The sequence below is a fragment of the Sceloporus undulatus genome, chromosome 1 (assembly GCF_019175285.1).
Source record: "Sceloporus undulatus isolate JIND9_A2432 ecotype Alabama chromosome 1, SceUnd_v1.1, whole genome shotgun sequence".
Taxonomy (NCBI): Eukaryota; Metazoa; Chordata; class Lepidosauria; order Squamata; family Phrynosomatidae; genus Sceloporus; species Sceloporus undulatus.
The window spans coordinates 321,521,861-321,542,511 of record NC_056522.1 but is presented as its reverse complement, the minus strand read 5'-3'; the positions used below and the strand labels follow the sequence as shown (position 1 = coordinate 321,542,511).

At 40.8% G+C, this 20,651-nt stretch overlaps 2 protein-coding genes across 5 annotated transcripts; one reads left to right on the top strand and one right to left on the bottom strand.

Moving 5' to 3' along the window:
- CCDC32 (coiled-coil domain containing 32) lies at positions 1-9,609 on the bottom strand. 4 transcript variants are annotated; one of them, XM_042471861.1, is made up of 5 exons: positions 8,676-8,821; positions 7,386-7,632; positions 6,117-6,273; positions 2,639-2,824; positions 1-2,153 (listed from the first exon to the last, which is right to left on the bottom strand). In XM_042471861.1, exons 1-4 carry the CDS (start codon positions 8,727-8,729, stop codon positions 2,686-2,688), a joined length of 597 nt encoding a protein of 198 aa, XP_042327795.1. In that variant the 5' UTR covers positions 8,730-8,821; the 3' UTR covers positions 1-2,153; positions 2,639-2,685. The 4 variants fall into 4 exon arrangements, with proteins under 4 accessions (XP_042327795.1, XP_042327820.1, XP_042327813.1 ...); XM_042471886.1 differs by lacking the exon at positions 8,676-8,821 and adding an exon at positions 9,586-9,609 and having other exon boundaries at positions 1-2,824; XM_042471879.1 differs by lacking the exon at positions 8,676-8,821 and adding an exon at positions 8,953-9,096 and having other exon boundaries at positions 1-2,824.
- Positions 9,610-9,666: 57 nt separating this feature from the next.
- On the top strand, positions 9,667-19,516 carry LOC121932836 (protein-L-isoaspartate(D-aspartate) O-methyltransferase-like). The gene is made up of 8 exons (XM_042471851.1): positions 9,667-9,823; positions 11,836-11,977; positions 13,088-13,192; positions 13,462-13,493; positions 14,107-14,211; positions 15,723-15,843; positions 17,837-17,922; positions 19,343-19,516. The coding sequence occupies exons 2-8, from the start codon at positions 11,866-11,868 to the stop codon at positions 19,514-19,516; spliced, it is 735 nt and encodes a 244-aa protein (XP_042327785.1). The 5' UTR covers positions 9,667-9,823; positions 11,836-11,865.
- Positions 19,517-20,651: the final 1,135 nt, after the last annotated feature.

The window sequence follows — 20,651 nt, the reverse complement described above, 5'->3', positions numbered from 1 at the left end:
TGCAATAACATCACTTAATTTTATTATACTTTCATGGGAAATTGAACTCCAAACAAGAGGGAAGTAGGGTTTTTGTTCTGCTTGAAATAGCTCTACTTGTGTGCATATATTTTATTTATATCCTGCCTTTCTCCCAAGACAGGACTCAACATGTTGAGTATATGACACAGCATTTTTGTGAACCCTTCATTTCAACTCTGTTAAGTTCCTTATCAGTTTTACAACAACTGAAAGAAGAAACATATTTCAAGATCAAACTTTTAAGTCACAGTTCTTAACTATTATCTTCAGTTCTAATATGAAATGAGGAGGAAATACCAGGTACATCTTATACAGTTTTTTGTTTGTTTGTTTGTTTTTGGCTTTGCTGAATTTAGACAAAGGTTATTTTGAAACAAATTTCTTGAAGGGCATCAACTATACAAATAGACAATACATAGATTACACAGCAATACAACAGCAAAATACTCATTTCACAATCTATAATAGCTCATGAGAACAGGAAGCATTTCAACTAAACATAGAATCAAAGTGAAATAATACAAACATCCCTTATTTTGGAACATTTTGTCCAACAAACTTGTCTGTTATTTACTGATAACTGCAGTAAACCAGTATCACTCTGCAGTCTCAGAGAGGGGACAATCATGGCAGGTGTTCTCTCTCTCTCTCACACACACACACACACACACACCAAAAAAAACCCCTTCAGAATCTCATTTTTCTACATGTACACTTTAACTGTAATATGGCAAATATTTTCTCCAGACTCAAATTTTAGGTGATGTTAAAGCATTTTATCAAAGCCTTGCCTCCCAATGACAATGACATTTTTTCATGTGGGTCCTGTTGCTTGATGTCACTTCAGAAATTATTTTTTACATCACTTGTCTATTTCCTATGACCAATGACATGACCATGTAGCTGCCCAGATGTAGCCCAATGACAGCTTCTCTGATGACAAAGGATGATATTCAGGTTAAGCTTCCACAAGTCAAAGCAGACTGGTTTATAACAATTTCAGTTTTCATAAAAGTGGAAAAGAAGGAGCACTCAAGCAGGACATAGTAGGCATTGCAGGAGCAGTAAAGGAGGAGAATGAGTGGAAGAAATAGAGATGCTGAAGTCAAGGTATGAACAAACATCTTCACCTCAAATCACTGGAACAGGAGGGAATACATCATGAGATGGATATCGTGTTAATGAAACAAACTGCCCTACTGTAGCTCACTTTGTTCTATTTCAACTTATTTTTTGTTTTGTTTGTTCCAATTCACTGAAGCAGTTTGTGTCCCAGATTCCCTTCCCCCCCACCACCAGAATATAAGTGGAATAGAAATGTACTTGCTATTGCTAGAATATACTGCCCTTTGCTTCTGGAAAGAATAATGGAGTACAAAAAAGAAAACAGGTACATGAAAGATTCTTGGTAAGACTGTAACATTAAATAGTAGCTAGATAAAATGAATTACAAAGCAAAGTACATCCATTTCCGAGCAATTTAAGTTCAAAGTGATGAATAAACAACTGCATGAAGTACTAGTGCTGGATTCAAAGACCATTCCTTTCTGAGAACAAAAACAATATTAACACAAAGAGCAATTTTCCCCCTCCCTAGGAAGTGCTTTGTTTTTCTAAGGCTGAAACTATCCGATTGTGGCCCCAATGCTTTGCTATACAACTAAAAATAATGGTAACAGGAAAATTCAAAACACACACTCGGTTGCTTTTCACTTCATCACGGAAAATATACGAAAGTTGAGGAAAAGAAGCTCACAACTCCATGTCACATGTAGTTTCATTATCTATTCAAAATTATATGCTGTTAAACTGTATTTACATAGCTGATGATCTCCAGGTTGGATGTTGTCAGAGAGTTTGGCTCAAGTACAAGCTGGAGTTTCTCTACTTGGCTTGGCTTTGATCCTCCCCCTACTCACCACAGGGATGGTAAACAGCAAAGTGGTCTCAGGAACTAGCTGAGTCCCTACCTCAGGACTCAACTGGTGCCTGCAAGGCTCAGCTGAAACTATAGAACAGGAGATCCCTGCCATCTATGAGGTCAAGACAGGTGTTCTCCTCCCAGGTAGCTGGGAAGGAGAATTACCCGGATTGTAGGTGAACTTCGGCGGGCCCACAGATCAGCAGTTCTCCTGTCATGTTAGAAGGGAAAAAAGGAATGATAAAATGTTTTCCTACAACAGAAACTGGAAGCTCAGCTTTCTGTACATTTTGGGGCTGCATTGTGCCAGCTGATAATGCAAACGAAGATGGTATAAAGCATCCATTATAGATGTTAAGTCCTTCAGAATCACTACTACAAAAATGATCTCGGAATGATGCCGACATGGACAGTTAATAAAAGGAGATAATCAAAGTGAATTAGCTGACTCTTTAACTTGCATATTCTATTTCAGTCTATATCAAGTATGCATTCATTGCCTTTACGTGCAATCATCTTCACAGATTACATGTCTAACTTTCAATCTGTGACAATATAATTCTATAATTCTATAACTTCAAACTGGAACAGCCACTATAAGCTAGAAAATACAGTGGAGGATGGGGAAAACAAAAATATTGAGGGGTCTACCTCAACCAATTGTTGGCACTTCCCTCCTCTTGCCATTTAACATACCAGTAAACTGTGGCAGCCCCTGGCTTGGGGGCAAGTTTGACTGCATTTTACTGTTCTACAGCCATGGCTTCTTCTTCAGTCTCTTGCTTCTCAATACGGGTTTCAAGGGGAATCAGATACTGTATTTCCTCACTGCTGACAGCAACTTTATCAGGCTGCAACCAACGCTTCAAGTGATCCAAAGTGCTGAAAACAGGAAGAAAAAAACTGATTAAAATAGAGAGAAGTAGGAATCATTAATAAATAGAATAAATAAAAAGAAAATAGAAGAGAACAAAACCAGGCATGTGGAGAGGCACAGAGAAAGCCACTACTCTAATGCTCCATTTCAGCTTTCTTTTCTCATGTGATAAAAACATGAGTCAACTAACATTCAACTACAGAATCCATTTGTGGTAGATTTCCATCCAGCACCTCCTCACTAATTAGAGAAAACTATCAATTCTTAACAAACTCAGAACAACCTGCTAGTATAGCTTTCCACTAGCTACCAAATCTAAGCCAATTGCTGTAAAAACTGTCCTAAAAACACCAGTCAGCAATCCAGGAGCTCATCCTTGTGATTTAAAGAGTTGTGTAATCTGTAAATGCCTTAAGCAGACTGTCACTTGTAAGAGCATAGTGACTGGCAGGACCTACTAAACAACACATTACCTGCCAGTCCTGCAATCTTATCTATGTGATTGATTACAGGCATGCAGGATGTCATCTGCAGCACGTGGGCAAAACAACCATAGACCTGCGCACACAGGAACTGTTTGTTATTCGTGTGTGTATGTGTGTGTATATACAGTGCGGCCGTGCCAATCACGGAATTGCCATCTGTGGTTTGAGCTTCCACGGATGGCAAGCCCCGGCTTTTTCAATGGGCACACAAGCCCATAGTGACATGAGTGGGAGCATGCTCCCAGTGAAACGAACAGGACTCAAGGTCCCACATTTTTGTTATCCACTGGAGGGTATGGAATGGATCCCCCACAGGTAGGAAAGGCACACTATATATGTCTCCAGTGATTAACTGCATCCTTCTTGGACCCAAGAGAAGTGCTGTTGGTTTGCCTTTGAATCTCTCTCTCTTTCTCTCTCTCATAAACATACACCCACACCCAGAGGAATTAATTGTAAAACTGCAAGGTTATAAACAGAAGTAATAATTCAGCGCATGTGTAATAAATCTAAAGAGGGAGAAGCAGTGAGAATATTAAAAGATATAATTGGATATCATTAGTGTTCATTTATTTGCTTTGTTGTTGTTTTTAGCCCTTGAGTCAGCCTCTACGCATGGTGGCCCTGTGGATCAGACATCTCCAAGCCCCAGGTATCCTCCACTGCTCTGCTTAGGTCTTGTAAATTCAGGCCTGTGACCTCCCTAATTAAGTTTAGTCATCTGGCATGTAGCCTTCTTCTCTTTCTGCTTTCCTGTACCTTTCCTAGCATCGTTGTCTTTTCTAAAGAGTCTTGCCTTCCCATGATGTGGCCAAAGTATGACAGCCTGAATTTAACCATCTTCGCTTTCAGGGACAGTTCAAGGATGATGTGTTCAAGGACCCATTTGTTTGTCTCTCTGGCCGTCCACAATATTATCCGCACTCTTCTCCAGCACCACATCTCAAATGTAGTCAAATGCTATTTTCTTTCTGTTGGCCTTCTTCACCGTCCACCTCTCACATATGTATTTTGTGATGGGGAATACAATGGCTTGGATGATTCTGACTTTAGTGTCTAGTTGTATATCTTTGATCCTTAGGATCTTACCTAGTTCTTTCATGGCTGCCCTTCCTATTCCTAGTCTTATTTCTTGACTACAGTTTCCGTTCTGATGGGAAATCTTTAACTATTTTGATTTCTTCGTTACCTAGGTTGAATTTATGTAGCTCCTCAGCAGTTATCATTTTTGTTTTCTTTATGTCCAGCAGCAAGCCTGTCTTTGTGCTTTCTTCCTTGACTTTCCTTAGTAATTGTTCCAAGTCCATGATGTTTTCTGCAAGTAGCATGGTATCATCCACATATCTTAGATTGTTGAGGTTTCGTCTTCCTGTATTTACTGCTCCGCCTTCTCAGTCTAAACCTGCTCTTCATATGGTATTTTCTGCATACAAGTTGAAGAAATAGGGTGAAAATATGCAGCCTTGCTTGACCCTCTTGCCAATTGTGAATCATTCTATTTCTCCATATTCTAACAGCTTCCTCTTTTCCTAAGTACATATTTCTCATTTACAGGTAATCAATTGTTAAAACAAGAAGAGTCCCATTTAATTAATTTTCAAAAATGTTCCAAATCAATTGACTGAGAATTTCATGTTTGGTTTCATATACTGTGTTTATAATAAGAAGATAGCAAGTAAATGCAATCTTGTCTCGGGGCAGAGTGCACCCATAAAAAATGCTGATATTAGAAAAGTTATTTTTTAATATATCAGAACCCTTAGAATCCCTTGGCCTTCTAGCTGAGGGATTCTGAGAGTTGTAGTCCAAAAGGTAAATTTCCAAGAGTTGAGTAACAGGACAAGAAAAGAAAATGTGCTGCTTAAAGCAAAGGGAATTCATGTCTTCAATAGGCTTTCCTGTCAAGAAGAAGATAGCTACTCTATAGGAAAATCAAACATACTGCAGAGCAAAGCTTGGTGATATGGAAGATGTCAGTTTGCTCATTATTTCAGCTTCCTTGAACAAAAGCCCTCAAGTTGTGAAAAAGTAATCTGAAAATTAGCAAGCAGGTTCTACTCAATCCATGTAATCCCATTTGTACCAAACAATCTCACACAAGCAGGTGTCAGGTTTAAAACCAGAGAGAAAGCAGACTGAAATAATAAGCAGTCAATTAAAAGAGGCTCCAGATACAAAATGCCAGCCCAAATGAAACAATCTTGAACTAGTTTCAGAACATTCAAGTCAGCTAAGGCAAAGCTTTTGAACTGGTCTCTGAACTGGAGGGGGGGGGGGGGCTACAATAAGTCAATATAAACCCTAAAGCACTCATACATTATTGCTAGATCTCCCAGAGTTTAGAAATCTTGAAAAGACAATGAAACCCTGACAATTCATTTTATTTTCTAACTGCAGATGGCTGGAAGTGAAACTGCAAATATGCCATGGTTACTCAGCAGGGACTCCACTACAAAAGCAAAAGAAACCTTTCATCCTCCAGATGTTTTAACCTACGACTCCCACAATCTCTTACCACAGGCCAAGCTGAGTGAGATGACTTGAAGGCAAAAGCTTCCCTCTACCACATGTAGGGCTGAATCCTAGGGCTAAAATTGGGCCAAGCACATCTTAAATTAAACCTCAGGAAACCCCATAATATTTATTATTTCTATAAGCCTGGAAGGCACTGCAGGAATTCAGGGAGTTGTAATCCAAAAAGTAACTTTTCCAAGTTATTAAGACCACTTGATAAAATTTCAGAAAAGAAAAAGAGGATAGGTTGCTTGCAGATCAGGGAGTTGGGGTCAATGCAGCTATAGTAGGTTATTACCTCTCATCCGATTCAGTTCCCTCCATATAAAAGTCAGATTCAGATTTCTCCTGCAGAAACCTGTCCCAGCATTCTCTCTTTGCTTGAGAAAGAGTGTGCAGCATATCCTTGGAGGTCACTTCCTGAGACATACCCTTTATTCTCATTAATCTTCTCTCTAGGGAAAGAACCAAACAAAGAAAGGAAAAATATCTCCCTATTTCAGAATAAAAGCAAGCAGATAAATTTATTTCAAGGATTTTTAATCCAACCTCTCTGTTTCAGGCATCCATTTTAAGATATTGTGATGTCCAGAAGTTCTTCTTTATGCCTGATTTTGATGGAGAACAACAGATGAAAAAGAACCTGTGCACCAAAGCTCAGTGAAAAAATTCTCTGTCATCTTCATTGTCCACTAGCGTTCACATTCCAAAAACCCATATTAAACATCTAAAATACTTCTGGATCAAAGCCACATTTATACTTCATGGAAGAAGTGCATTTTATTTTATCTTATTTTTCAGCATGGCTTACGATTATGCATTTTTATGCTCTGGAAATCCTGTTGCATTTAGAGAAGAGAGAGCTTCTTTTTCTTATTCAGTAACAGATTAATTGTATTCTCTTTGAATGTTAGTTATCAGGGAGGCTAATATAATATATCATTACATAAAAATGCAATGATTTTCTCTTTTTTCTCTTAAATTGTACATTAAATGTCAGAAACAGAAAAATGTTAGTCTTACTTTCATCATACTAACATTCTCGGAAACAACAAGTAATCTTTCTGAAGTCTCAAAATATCCAGAAACACACAATATATAATATATAATGCAATTAATATGCCCCCCTCTTTCTTGCATGCGTGCGCACACACAATAAAACTCTTAAAACATGTTCACCCATTTATGGGGCAGACTGACTTTTATCAGGATTAACCTTGAAGGAAAGCAGTTTTTTCAATGCAACCTTATGTTTTTAGTTGTGCACAACCAGTTTTTTCAATACATGAATACATGTTGGTGGTGTTCACAAACAAATTTATAGAAGCCAATGCTTAGAAAATTTACCTTTTTTGGATTACAGCTTCCAGAAAGCAATGTCAATGGCCATGCTGGCTGAGATATTTTGAGATTAGCAGTACAAAAAACTTTCCCACACTTCAATAGGAACATTTTTCCAAGTAATAAATTACAGTTCCACTAATAACCATATGCTCTCTGCATGATGCAAAAGGTTAGAGCACTGCTGGTAACTAATCCCCCAAACTAGGAATTCTGGAATACTGACCTAAAGATGCCAAATAAATCTCAGAGTCCTTTAGTGGTGCCCAGGGCTTCAGGTCTGCTGCTTGGAAAGAGGTGTCCATTACATCGTTCTGAACATAACAATCTGTGAAGGAATCCGCAAATGTGTTGCTAGTGTCTTCATTCTGGTCTGGATGTGGCAAGGAGGAACATATTTCAGCCCACAACTCCTGGCTGGAAATAGTGACTATGGGGTCAATACTTTCAATCATGATCATAATGATGAAATCCTGAAAAACAGGCAAGTGTTGGTTTATGAGTTGCATCATTCAGTGCACGCTTTTACACACAGTACTTTTTTCTTTGAAACCACAAAGATGAGAAGTCAGGGAGACTGTTGTTCCAAAGAGAAGTTTAATCACTCAGTTGGCTTCTGGGTGTCTGCTACAATCCAGACACATAAATGTTTTGACCTAGCAGTTTGCATCTGTCTTGCTGCAGAGACCAGTAGTTTCTCTCTGCCTCCTTCAAAACCTTGCTTGTTTCTGAAGTTTGACAATCTTGCCCATCCCTGTTTCCAAGCATATATGTATTGGGGGGGCGGCATAGGGCACAACCTCTACCCCTTCCATCCCATACAGTTTCAACCAGCACTTGGATGTTACAAGCAAGACAGTTACAAGAAATAAGGCTGCATCCATACTGCAGAAATAATCCGGTTTGACACCGCTTTAGCTGCCCTGGCTCAATGCTATGGAATTCTGGGAATTGTAGTTTAACAAAGAATTCCGTAGCATTGAGCCAGGGCAGTTAAAGTAGTGTCAAACCAGATGATTTCTGCAGTGTGGATGCAGCCTAAGTTGCCTTATAAACAAGTACAGTATAGAACAAAATTACATGATGCGGCTGGAGGTCTGTTCACCTGCAGGGTTAGGAAATAGTCAGCGACTTTATATTCAGATCGATGACCCATTCTCTACTCAGCATTCATGCTCTGAGTGGGGAGTTTTATGAAGCCATATGGCACTATTTACACACAGGAAGGAAGAATCAGCAGGGACAATAAGTCACTTTTTATTTTAACCCCCCTGAGATGGGGATGATGGGAGCTGCTATCCAGCAAGCCTGGAAAGCCTCCCTACAGAGTAATGAACACACTTCAAAGCAAAAGTGGGCTTCTGGAACCCTGTCTTTGAAAAAGGGGAACTAGACTCGCTTGACATGAAGCTGCCCACCCCCAGAGATGGGGATGATGGGAGCTGCAATCCAAGGCGCCTGGAAAACACTCCCTGGGTGAGCACTGGCGTAACAGGGGCCAATAAAATCCTTTTACCTTAAGACCCGCTCCCGCCCACAGGTGGGGATGATGGGAGTTGCAATCCAGCATAAAGAGTAACGAACACACTCTCCAGACCAGAGCGAAAGGGGGCTTCCGGAGCCATGTCTTCCGAGGAGCATTGGCACAATGGAAGCAACCCTGGGGCAAAAGCATTAAGCCCCGCCCCCGGAGATGGAGATGAAAGGAGGCCTTTGGTGGGTTTCCAGGGCAACCGCCAACATTCCATCGCTCTCCTCACTCCCCCCCCCCCCCGGCCCCCCCCCCTGCCTACCTGCACCGTCCGAAGCACCTCTGTTTTGAAGAGGCCACGAAGGGAAGGAAGACGCCTCCTGCACTGGCTGGAAGGAGGCGGAGTCTGACAGAAGGTGGGTCTTGCCCCCCATTTAGCCAATCAGAGAATAGGGCGGGGACACACGGCGCGGATGCCGGCTCCTATAGGCAGGAGGGAAACGTCATTCCCAACCAGCGAAGGAGGAAGCAGAGGGCTACAGGGTCAATAGTTCTCACCTTAGACTTCTGGTTCTCAATGGCCTCCAGTGTGAGGGGAAAGAGCGATAATGGAGGCTAGGCTAAGGCTGCATCCATAGGATTTCACAGTACTTTAAATGCCACAGCTCCATGCTGGGGGATTCTGGGAATGGTAATTTATGTGCCACAAACAACAGCGACCATTCCCAGAATTCCCCAGCATCATGGAGCCGTGGCGTCTAAAGTGCTGTCAAACCAGGTTATTAAAGTGAAAGTGGTATCAAACCAGGTATAACCAATAATAAAATATAATAATAATAATAATAACAACAACAACAACAACAACAAAGGCTGCCTCTTACATTCTCGCTTAGCCACTCATACAGAGGCCGCCGAACGACAACCGGAAATCATTCTTATTCCTTTTTAGTCTTACCTCTTTGGGGTGGGATGGTGGTTTAAAGTGTCGTTAAAGATGCCATATTGAGTCCGGGCGGAAGTGCTCTACCTGCGACTTCCCTCCTTTACGTAACAGGAGGACGCGAAACAACAAGAAGTCTTATTTACCCAGCGCGCGTGCGCGTTGCCCTTACTTCCTAGCGACTAAAAAGAAGCGTCAGGTGGAGCGGGAAGGGCAGAATGTGAGCGTCGACGTCGCTACTGCGGCTGCGCAGGTGAGTCCTCTTTACCTGACTCCTTTGAGGAGTAGCTCAGTTTGGGGAAAGGGGAGCCCTTGGCTAGGCTGGCCCTGCCTTTGTCTCCTGCTTAGTTTTGTGAGACATTTAGCTTTCGCTGTTAGAGCTCTGGTGTCACAATAAACTACAATTCCCAGGATTCCCTAGTACTGAACCAGGGCAGTTAAAGTGGTCTCAAACTGGATTATTTCTGCAGTGTGTTTTGAGCCCATGAGACTAAGGCCCAAAACACACTGCAGAAATAAGGCAGGTTCAGTCTGCATTAATTGCCGTGGTTCTGGGAATCCTGGGAATTGTGGTTTGTTGTGAAACCAAAACTCAGACAGAGAAGGCTAACTATCTCACAAAGCTAGTCCCCAGAATTCCCTAGCATTGAGCCAGGGCAGTTAAAGTGGTCCCAAACCAGATTGTTTTGGACATTTATTGTGTTTGACCCTTGGGTTTAATTGCAGCTAGCAGCCCTGAATGGTGCGTAAACACAGGATGAGTCTCACTTACCCAAAATGCTTGGGGCCAGAAGTGTTTCCGAATTTGGAATACTTGCATAGACTTAATTAGCCATTGCCTGCAGATAACTTTATACATACTATTTAGATCCTGTTTATGCTTGAAACGGTTTGTGTCCATTGACCCATCTGAAAGCAAAGGTCTCACTGTCTCAGCCACCCATGTGGACAATTTTGGAATGTTTCGGACTTCCGCATTCTGGATAAGGGAGACACAACCTGTACTAGAAGAATAGTAATTCATTTAAACTTTTTCACCATCCCTTAGGGCTGGCTGCTGTTGCTGTAAGGGAGACTACTTACTGCTATGTTCCTCCTCAAAGCCCAAATGAGCCTTTGGATTGTAATTGCTTCCAGCTCACATTGCCATAATCTCAGACACCTAGAAGGCTGTAGCAGTTGGAATGAGACTGAAAATAGGCCCCCTTTTTTTGCAGATATGTTCACAGAACTTGCATGGATGGTTTTTAACCAACTTCTGATACATTGGAATAAAGCGCACCTTTTTGTTTGTTTATTTACAGTATATCTCACATCTCCAGCAGAAGCATATTGTCAAGGGGCAGCTATTAAGAGGAAACAATTAATGTACAAGAAATAAATATTTGTTTCTTGCTGTGTGCCTTTGGGTCATTTCCGACTTATGGTGACCCTACAATGAACCTATCCTGGGGTTTTCTTGGCAAGATTTCTTCAGGGGAGGTTTGCCATTGCCACCCTCTGAGGCCGAGAGAGTGTGACTTGCCCAAGGTCACCCAGTGGGTTTCATGGCCAAGCATGGAATCAAAACCTAGTCTCCACAGTCGTAGTCCACCTACACTGTGTTGGTTCAAAATATGCCTAGGAGAGCAGAAAACATTTAGCCCTAGCACTTAAATTATGGTAAGGGCATTTCAAAGTCAGCTGTCATTGAGAGATTTCACTCCAGCCACTGCCTGATGTATTTCAAATTACAGTACTGTCACTCAGAAAATGGCCTCAAACAACTAAGCAAATAGGCAAATGGATCTGAGAGTAAGTAGTTATTTCAGCCCTAGTAGGGGTTTACAGGTTAAGATGAGCACTTTGAACTGAACTATGGCACTTACCAGGAGCCACTTTTTCAGTGTGTTTCAGTTTCAAACAATCTGTCTAGTTTGGTCTGTCCACTTTAGCCACAAAGTTTTGGACTTGCTTCTTCTTTCATATTGTCTTCAACAGCAGCCCCTATATAACATATGTTACAGTAATCCATGTGTACTTCTCACACAAAAATAACTCATGCCAAAATAAGTAGCACAAATGGCACCTAAATTAATGTGAAACAGTCTATTAATATTTCATTTTGACAACCAATGTGTTTCCCTGGTTGTTGTTTTTTCATCTGTGCATCTATTCTTAATCTTGGCTGCTTCTGCATGTGGAGGATTTGGTTTCCTTTGGATGTTACATGAGCTTGTTGTACAACATCTTTTTCTCTTTGCTCCATCACGACTGGCTGGTCAGGCCTGGGAATCCCTGGCACATTTTTATGTGATGAGACACATGCTGCTGATTGCTACCTTGCTCATGGGACTTCTGCTATCCAGAACCATGGCGTGGACCTCAACTGGGAAGACGCATGCTGAATTGCTCAACAACCTTTACAGTGAGTACTAACAGCAACTGATCTCCAGGGCTCATTTTTAAACCAGTTACTGAAATACTGGGATACATAGTACAGAGTTAATTACTAGCCTTCATTTAAAAATAAAACTGAGTTTAACCAAAAGAAATAGTAGAACAGCATATTCCTAAAATTACATATTAGCTAGTCTGCCATTTCCAAACGCCTGCTGGCTCACTGCAACTAGCATGCCTATCTCTTTCCCTGCCCATGACATAAGAGCTATATGAGATCATACCAAACACCTATCTAGTCCAGTATCCTGTTAATCTGCATTTACTTCTGAGCAAGACATGATTACAGTAGCATCCTCCCATTCATGTATCTCAGCAACCATTATTGAGAGGCTTACTACCTGTGATGCTGGAGATAATATGCAGTCATCATTAGTAGCTATTAATAGTCTTACAATACATCAATTGGTCTAATTCTCTTTTAGAATTGCACATTGCAGGCATAATTCAGAGTCCATACAGACAGACCAAAATAAAGCTGCTTCAGGTCACTTTGGAGGTATGCTGTTTAAATGATACATGTGCTCCAATCCTAAGGAGCACAGCTTTGGTGCAGCTTCTGGCCTCTTAAGATGCACATGTCATTTAAACAGCATACCTCCAAAGTGACTTGAAGCAGCTTTACTTTGGCCTGTTTGTACAGGCCCTCAGTTAACAAAGCCTCTGAAAACAAAGCTTCTTTTAAAAAATCTTTTTATCCCTCTCCAGCCCACATTTTCTCCTAGCCCTCCATCTAGCTGGAATTTTTTTAACAGCATTGGGAGGATGGTGAAGAAGGGCTGGAGAAACACAGAGTTTCAGTGTTGGGTTTCAGCAATGTATCTGCAGTAAACAAAGTCTGAGCTGGTAAAATGTGTGAATCTACTCCGCTCTATCCTCCTATAGCTGTGTAGACCTGTTTACAACTGGCAAAATAACAACAGGTACCTCCATAATTTAGGTTTACACAAAGTTGTTAAGTGTATTTTTTAATATATAGTGGAAATGGAACAACTAACCTGAATGAGTTATCAAACTGTCCCAAAAGAGCTGGACTCCACTGAACTACTATCTGCCCTCTTATTCCCTGTTTCTTTAGAAAATGGTGTGATTAAGTCTCAGCACGTTTTTGATGTGTTGCTGGCTACAGACAGAGCTCACTATATCAAGTATTTCCCATATATGGATTCGCCTCAGTCAATAGGTAAGAAATGGCAAAGATTATTATTTGTGTGTAGCTTTAGCTCTTGGAACCCCAAAACTGGGCTGCATAAGTTCATCCTGGAAATTTTACACAGGGCCAAAATACCTTTCACACAGTGTAGTATAAAACAGAAACTCTCAAGTCTTTGAATTACATAGAGACACTGAGGGAGTAGAGCATTTGTGAAGTTAACTGTGTTAACAGAAGGTGCTCAAGTTAATACAGGTTTTGATAATGAAAAAACAACTGACCAGTGGTTTTCTTTTCAGGATACAAGGCTACAATAAGTGCACCTCATATGGTAAGACATATTACAACATCTACTAAATGCTATATGAACACAGTTAGTAGATAGCGTTCAGCAGAATATGCACATAGGCCATGAATGTGTAAAAATGCCTTATACTGAGACCAGACATTGCCCATCTGACATGGTGCTGCCTCCTCTGGACTTGCTGTATATGTGCCTTTGAACTGGAGATACAAGAGGATTGAAAACAGAACCATATACATGAAAGCCATGTGTCCTGCTACTAGGTTATGGGTCCTGTCCTAGCAACATGACCAAATTACTTATTGTACTGAGTATTTTCTAGGCAGTCCTGTGTGCTACATGGATGCAGGTGGTATAAGTCAACAAGAAGGTGTATTTATAACTATTGCAAATTGAAAATGCTCAGAAATTTGTGCTGCAGATGTTTCTTATCTGAATTTCTGCTGGTGGCTGCTTCAATTCCTCCTGTGCTTGCATTTCTAAAGTAAAAATTAGAATACATGATTTTATAAAGCTGGAGCATAGTCAAGGGGTTGAATTGTGAGAGTGTTTTCTTATATTACTTTTGTCACTGTTGAATGAAAGGATAATGAAAAACAGTTCTCTTGATAGTATGAAATGACATTTGTTGTTTCTGCAGCATGCTCATGCCCTTGAGTTACTGAAGGACCAGTTGGTGGAAGGAGCAAAAGCCCTGGATGTAGGATCAGGAAGTGGATATCTTACAACTTGCTTTGCTAGGATGGTAAGCAGAATACACCATGTATTTCGTGGGATTCTGTGGTGAGGGGGGAAAAACATGTACAGTGGGCTCTTGTTATCTGCTGGGATTTGGTTCCAGGATCCTCTGTGGATACCAAAATTTGTGGATGCTCAAGTCCCATTGAATACAATGACATAGTGAAATGGTGTCCCTTATACAAAATGACAAAATCAAGGTTTGCTATTTGGAATAATTGTCTCCTTGTTCTGTATCTCCCTCTGCCCTGTATGACTCCAGGGCTTTTGCTCCTTCCACCAACTGGTCCTTCAGTAACTCAAGGGCATGAGCATGCTGCAGAAACAACAAATGTCATTTCATACTATCAAGAGAACTGTTTTTCATTATCCTTTCATTTGATAAGCCCTGGATGTAGGATCAGGAAGTGGATATCTTACAGCTTGCTTTGCTAGGATGGTAAGCAGAATACACCATGTATTTCGTGGGATTCTGTGGTGAGGGGGGAAAAACATGTACAGTTCCGCGGTTAATTTCGTAACCCGAAATACCTTCGTAAGCCGAATTCCCATAGGCGCTAATGGAAAAATAGCTCTCTGCTGCCCTCCGGTGGCGGAAAATAGCGCCGCGGTTTTTTCGTAACCCGAAGAAACCTTCGTAAGCCGAAGCAATAAATCCCTATGGGATTTTTTCGTATCCCGAAAAATTCGTAACCCGGCGCATTCGTATCCCGGGGTACCACTGTATATAACTTTTTGAAATATTTCAAGCTGTGGATGCTTAAACTCTTGGATAAGGAGAGCCTACTGTACTGTTTTTCTAACCAGTCTTATATTTGATGCTGTTATCTGTACAGAGAAGGATCTAGCTACAGTGAAATATAAATTTAGGTAAATTAAAAAGGATCAACTGAAGTAACACAGTCTTGAAAATGAATTGAATGGGCCTTCTCTAGACAAATCTGATCTATTCCATTATAATCACATTGTTAGCCGTGTGTTAAAGGAGAGAGAGGCCACAATCCTAGATATACTTTTCTGAGGGTAAGTCCCAGTGAACTCAGTGAGACTTACTTTGAGCAGGCATATAGACGAATTACATAATTGGAGTTGTACACCATTGGAGCAGGCATCTAAAATGAATGACATAATTGAAGTTGCATAGTTAGTGCACTGCATCTCTGAAGAATTCCTGACAGGTATAGTTGTAGAAATAATTGCAATTAGACTTTATTTTCTGGGTAATTTTGCTAACCCCCAGGTATTCTGAAACTGGCTGTACATATAATTGGTGTACATCAAATACTGCACTAAAGATCAAAAACCTGCCCTGGGTGATTTTCCAGACGCCTGGAGCAGGGGTTAAGGGCATAGGACCTGTGGGGGCTACTTAGTAGACATGGATGGAAGTGTTGAATCCCACCCATTGTGTATAAATAATCATATACTAGCAGCAAATCATTCTAAGGGAAATTGTTTTCTGAATTAATTAATTTGTGGTAGTAACCCATGCTGAAGTGAATGTGTCTCCTGTTACAGGTAGGGCCAACAGGGAAAGCAGTGGGCATTGAACACATCGAAGAGCTGGTTCATGAATCCATCAGAAATGTCAGAGAAGATGATCCAACTTTGCTGAGTTCTGGGCGAGTAAAACTTATAGGTAAGAGCTCTTTCTATAGAGAATGTTATTCTAGCAATTATGCCAAAGGTACATAGGCAAATGAGTTACTACGAGATGTCGCCTCACCATTGCTATGCTATGTTTATAATAAAATTCCATTAATGATAAATTGAACCACGAATGTTTACCCTATATACTAATGCCTCTCATTATGAGTCCTCTACCATGTCATAAAGTCAGTTATAGATTAACTGCCATGATCTACTATATGAAGCCTGAGGCTTCTTTTTCCTGTATTATTTTCAGACCTATGCTGATCCCTCCTAATTTTGTTTTCTTTATATCATCATCATCACCTGTAAATCTGTGAGTCACCTTGGGTTCCTTCAGGGAGAAAGGTGGCCTTTAAATGAAATAATAAATACATAAATAAATGTCACACCCTTTCCCCAAAACTGGCACTCAAGGTGGCTCACAACATTTAAAAAAACAGAACAATTAAAAGCATGCAAAATAGTACATTAAAATAGAATTAAACCATTACAATATTAAAACAAAAAAGTCAGCGTCAAAATACAACGGAGAAATAGCAATGGGAACGAGAACATGGGTCAAGAAAAACCGAGTCCGTTTGCTCCCTTTTGTAATGGGAACAATGGACATGATTTGAATATGACTCGGGAACTCGCTCAGAGTCTGACTCGCAGCAAGATTTGTCGCTTTATCGCTCAGTGGGAATGGGGCCCTGGTGGGCAAAGCTGAGAGTGATTAGAACACACACACACACACACCCCGCCTCATCCAACCATGTCTTTGTAATACAGGCCAGGTCAATTTGTTCATCCACTGATCTGGCATTCAGCATCAGTATTTTCAATCTGGGGGCAGGGAGGGCTGTCACCAAGACTATTCAAGCTATTTGGGCTGGGAGAGTTTGGGGACAACAAGCACCCTCTTGTGTTACCCTATTCTTTGATATTTTAATTGTCTCCTTGTTCTGTATCTCCCTCTGCCCTGTATGACTCCAGTGGCTGCTCCCTGAGACTGTGTTTCCTCTCCCTTCTCTGGAAAACACATCCTTCCTGTTTTAGGCTGGTAGGACAGTAGCTATTAAAACAGAACAATAAATAGACAGGCATATGATAAAAGGAGTGGCCAAAGCAAATAACAAGCCCTTCTTTCTGCAGGGCAAAAGACAGGGACTTGCTTTTTGAACCCAACAGACACCTGCTGAGTCCTGCAAGGAGAAATCCCACTAAGGAGGCAGAGGTCCAAAGTAGCATTAGAGCTTGTAGCATCTTCTTCCTCACAGCCCCCAGATAGTCAGCATGGTTCTGCCTGCCCCCCCCCCCAACTGGGATGTATTATTTCATCATATGTCTATACTAAAATTAGGATTCAAAGCATACTTAATTGTACATTCCAGTGAAACTAGAAATATATGGACTTGGAAGTAAGCATTAATCTTATTTATAAATTTGGAGAAAACTAAATTGCTTCTTTTACTCAGTGCAACAAATTCCTATTTTGTTATAGAAGTAAGTTCAGTTGATTTTACAGGGGTTTATTGCCAAGCAAGTATGAATAGGATTGCACATTTAGAACTACATACATTTCTAGGGCTGCAATCCTATGTATGCACACTTGGAAGTAAGGCTTATTTAGCCCAGTGATAATTCCCAGTAACTGTACATAGGATTTCATTACAAGTTGTGAAATAGCTAAAAAGTAACTATAAATCTATTTTTTCTTTCAGATTTCTTTCCTTTCATAATTCTGATTAACCTAAAAGCTTAGTATCAAAGAGCAGTGTTTTTCCTTGTTAGGTTTCATCCTGTGGTTTCCATCCTCTGTTTTCATCCTGGTCTCGTCCTGTGGTTTCCATACTCTGTTTTAGACCCCAGCGCTAATATAATATGTATACCAGTCTCTCCTCCATGTAGGTATCAAGTGAAAGGAGAGGCAGAGGAGAATTGTTTAGGAGAAGCTGCCATCTGAACAAGAACCTTCACTGCACATTCTCTCTCCACAGTTGGGGATGGCAGGAAGGGGTATCCTGAAGAAGCCCCTTATGATGCCATCCATGTTGGAGCAGCTGCCCCGACAGTGCCAAAAGCGGTAAGAAAGATATATGTCTGCCTCCATTTGTCCCTCACTGCTGGCTAGAACCTTAAGATAGATTTATTTGTTGATGTATTTATTCATTTACTATCCCACCTTTCTCCAGCCAAGGGATCTAAGGCAGCTAAAAGACTGCATTGGAAAGTATGTGATACCATCTTACAGTTGCAATTATAAGAAAAGAGGGTTGAAATGGCTTAAAAATAGGAAGAATTATATATGAAACTTTCTTAAACAGATTTCCTGAATTTGGAAATCTGATCCTTTCAGTATGAGTGTTCTTTCAATATGAGTTAAAAAGAAATACTTCATTGTGGTTCTTTGTAGAAATCTTCAGCAAGAAAAATCTCATGTGAAGAAATGAGATTACAAATAAATAGCAAGTTTGCAGGTTATCTATAGAGATGTAAAAATGTCTGGAAAATTGAAACCGGGAAGGGGGGGAGAGATATCTGTTTTTTGCAGTTTATTTCCCCAGAAATTTTAGGATTTTTTAAAAAATGCTAAATTAATTTGTGACTTTAGGAACATAAAATCTAATAGCATGAGCTTTCGTAGACTTGAACCTACTTCCTCAGGTGTTATGTCTAATTTGGCTTGACATAAATTTATAATGTTTTGAATGTTAAAAGTACAGTTTATGCAGACAATATCTATAAATTGATATTATTTTACATAGAATCATAGAGTTGATGAGAACACAAGGGCCATCCAGTCCAACCCCCTGCCATGCAGAAACACAAAATCAAAGCACCCGTGACAGATGGGCATTCAGCCTCTTGTTTAAATCCTTTTCAAAGGACATTGTTACAAATGGAGCAACAAGATCCCAGTTTAGGGAACATCGGAACTCTTAAATTTTTGCTTTCTTATGTGGAGCAGGGGAGGGGGGGAAAGTAAAAAGAGAAGAAACCACTAGCACTTGTAAAACAAAGAAAATGATTTTGTCTCTTCTACACCTCCAAAGTATTGAGCAGAAATAAAGCCCTCATTCCCTTAAGAGAACAACAACAACAAAAAGTAAAACCAAGATCTGCAATGCTCTGATCCTGTACACAGGCTTGCGTAAAATTGCTCCTGTAATATACGTAGCTCTGAGAAATAATTTAGGGTGGGGGAAGCAATATATAAACATCCTAAATATTTTATCATTCTAAAAGAAAATACTGCATAAGTCATTTTAAAAAAAATAATACAGAAATAAATGGGGGAAGAGCTTTTTTCGGGGGGAGGTGGCAGGGGCACCTTCACATCTCATATGGGTATGTTCTATTTTTCTTGCAGAACCCAAGGAGCTTAATTTTGCTTCTCTTTGTTACATAGAAATTTCTCCATTTTGTTCTGTTGTGGGGGGGAGGGGTGTTTTGTTTTTTGCTTTATCTTGTTAATCTTGGTGAATCTTCTTTTGTCTTACCAGTTACTGAATGAGCTGAAACCAGGAGGGCGACTAATTCTGCCAGTAGGACCAGAGGGTGGAAACCAGGTTATGATGCAGTATGACAAGACTAAAGATGGTCAGATTGTAGAAACACATCTGATGGGGGTGATATATGTTCCTTTGACAGACAAGGAGAAACAGTGGCCTCGGTAAAATATTAATAAGTTCCTTCCAAGGTGTGGTTAGATAAAAACTCATTTTTCCTAAAATGACAACATATTGATGGGGGGGGGAATCCCTCTCCTACTCTGCTTGTTGCAGGCAAAACAAAACTGCTAACAGGTAGGCCAGAGTGGGAAGAAGATAGCTTTGTAAGTGACTTTGTAGCAGACCAAAAAGGGCTTTCTGACTGAGATTTATTTAACATCAGAAGCAGCAAAATGACTCTTAAACCTCATTCTGGCTCCATGCTGAAAAATAGAATGGTTAGGGTGAGCAGAACTGGAATTTTTGTAGGACTGTAAGGCTTCATTCAGTCATGGTACTCAAGGCAAATACCTGAGTGCAAGATTCTTTAAATCCAAGTGTATGTCTTTTACACACAATTCTGGTTGATGTATCTCAGGGCTCTAGCAAAAATAAATATCCCATAAGCCTGAAGTCTGCCCTTGCTAGCTGCACACATCTCTGCAATTAAATTATTATAAAAACTAGAACTCTTCCCTTATATTAAGCAGAGGGTATATCTTGGAAAGCACAGAGAAACCATTTGAATAAAGTCTGTGGGCCTATACACATGTGCCAAAAGGCCTGTGTTCCCCCCCCCAGCCTGGTGTGATCCTGTACAGATGATGCATACCAATAGCCCTGGTCTAGGATCAGCCAGTCTGGATGCCAATCTGGCAGTTCCTGACGGATCCTGGGATGAAGCAGCCTTAGCATGGGTTAAAAAAACCTGCTGTTTGCCTCAGAGTTTTGTAAAAACTCCATGGCAACAGCAGGCACAGTACATGGCCCTGTGCACCCCTTTTCTCCTGCCACCATATGTCTTCTCTGAAGCTCCCTGCTGCAGCCTCTGATGTCAGAAAGGGGCACCTGGCCACATGGGTGTAGCCAGAGGCCCCACTTCTGCCCTTACAACCACGGCAGGGGCCTTCAGAGATGGCAACGACAGGTAAGGGGCACGCGGCAGCAGCTCCATGGAATGGTGGCAGGTGAGCATATGAACACCCACTGGCCTAGAGACTAACCCAGCTAGAAACTGGGGCTGGGCAAGGCAGGACACTATAGGCTTGGCCTGCAGTATCCTGCCCATCAGCTCAGGCCCTGTGATTCCATAGACATGCAC

Excerpts from the sequence above, each read along its gene's own strand:
- CCDC32 (XM_042471861.1), bottom strand. The coding sequence starts at position 8,729 with ATGCTGGATTGCAACTCCCATCATCCCCACCTGTGGGCGGGAGCGGGT. Across the intron at positions 6,274-7,385 it reads GATTTATTTGGCATCTTTAG|AGAGAAGATTAATGAGAATA; the intron begins GTCAGTATTCCA and ends TTCTTTCCCTAG. Across the intron at positions 2,825-6,116 it reads GGAACTGAATCGGATGAGAG|CACTTTGGATCACTTGAAGC; the intron begins GTAATAACCTAC and ends TCCTGTTTTCAG.
- LOC121932836 (XM_042471851.1), top strand. The coding sequence starts at position 11,866 with ATGAGACACATGCTGCTGATTGCTACCTTGCTCATGGGACTTCTGCTA. Across the intron at positions 14,212-15,722 it reads CAACTTGCTTTGCTAGGATG|GTAGGGCCAACAGGGAAAGC; the intron begins GTAAGCAGAATA and ends CTCCTGTTACAG. Across the intron at positions 15,844-17,836 it reads TGGGCGAGTAAAACTTATAG|TTGGGGATGGCAGGAAGGGG; the intron begins GTAAGAGCTCTT and ends CTCTCTCCACAG.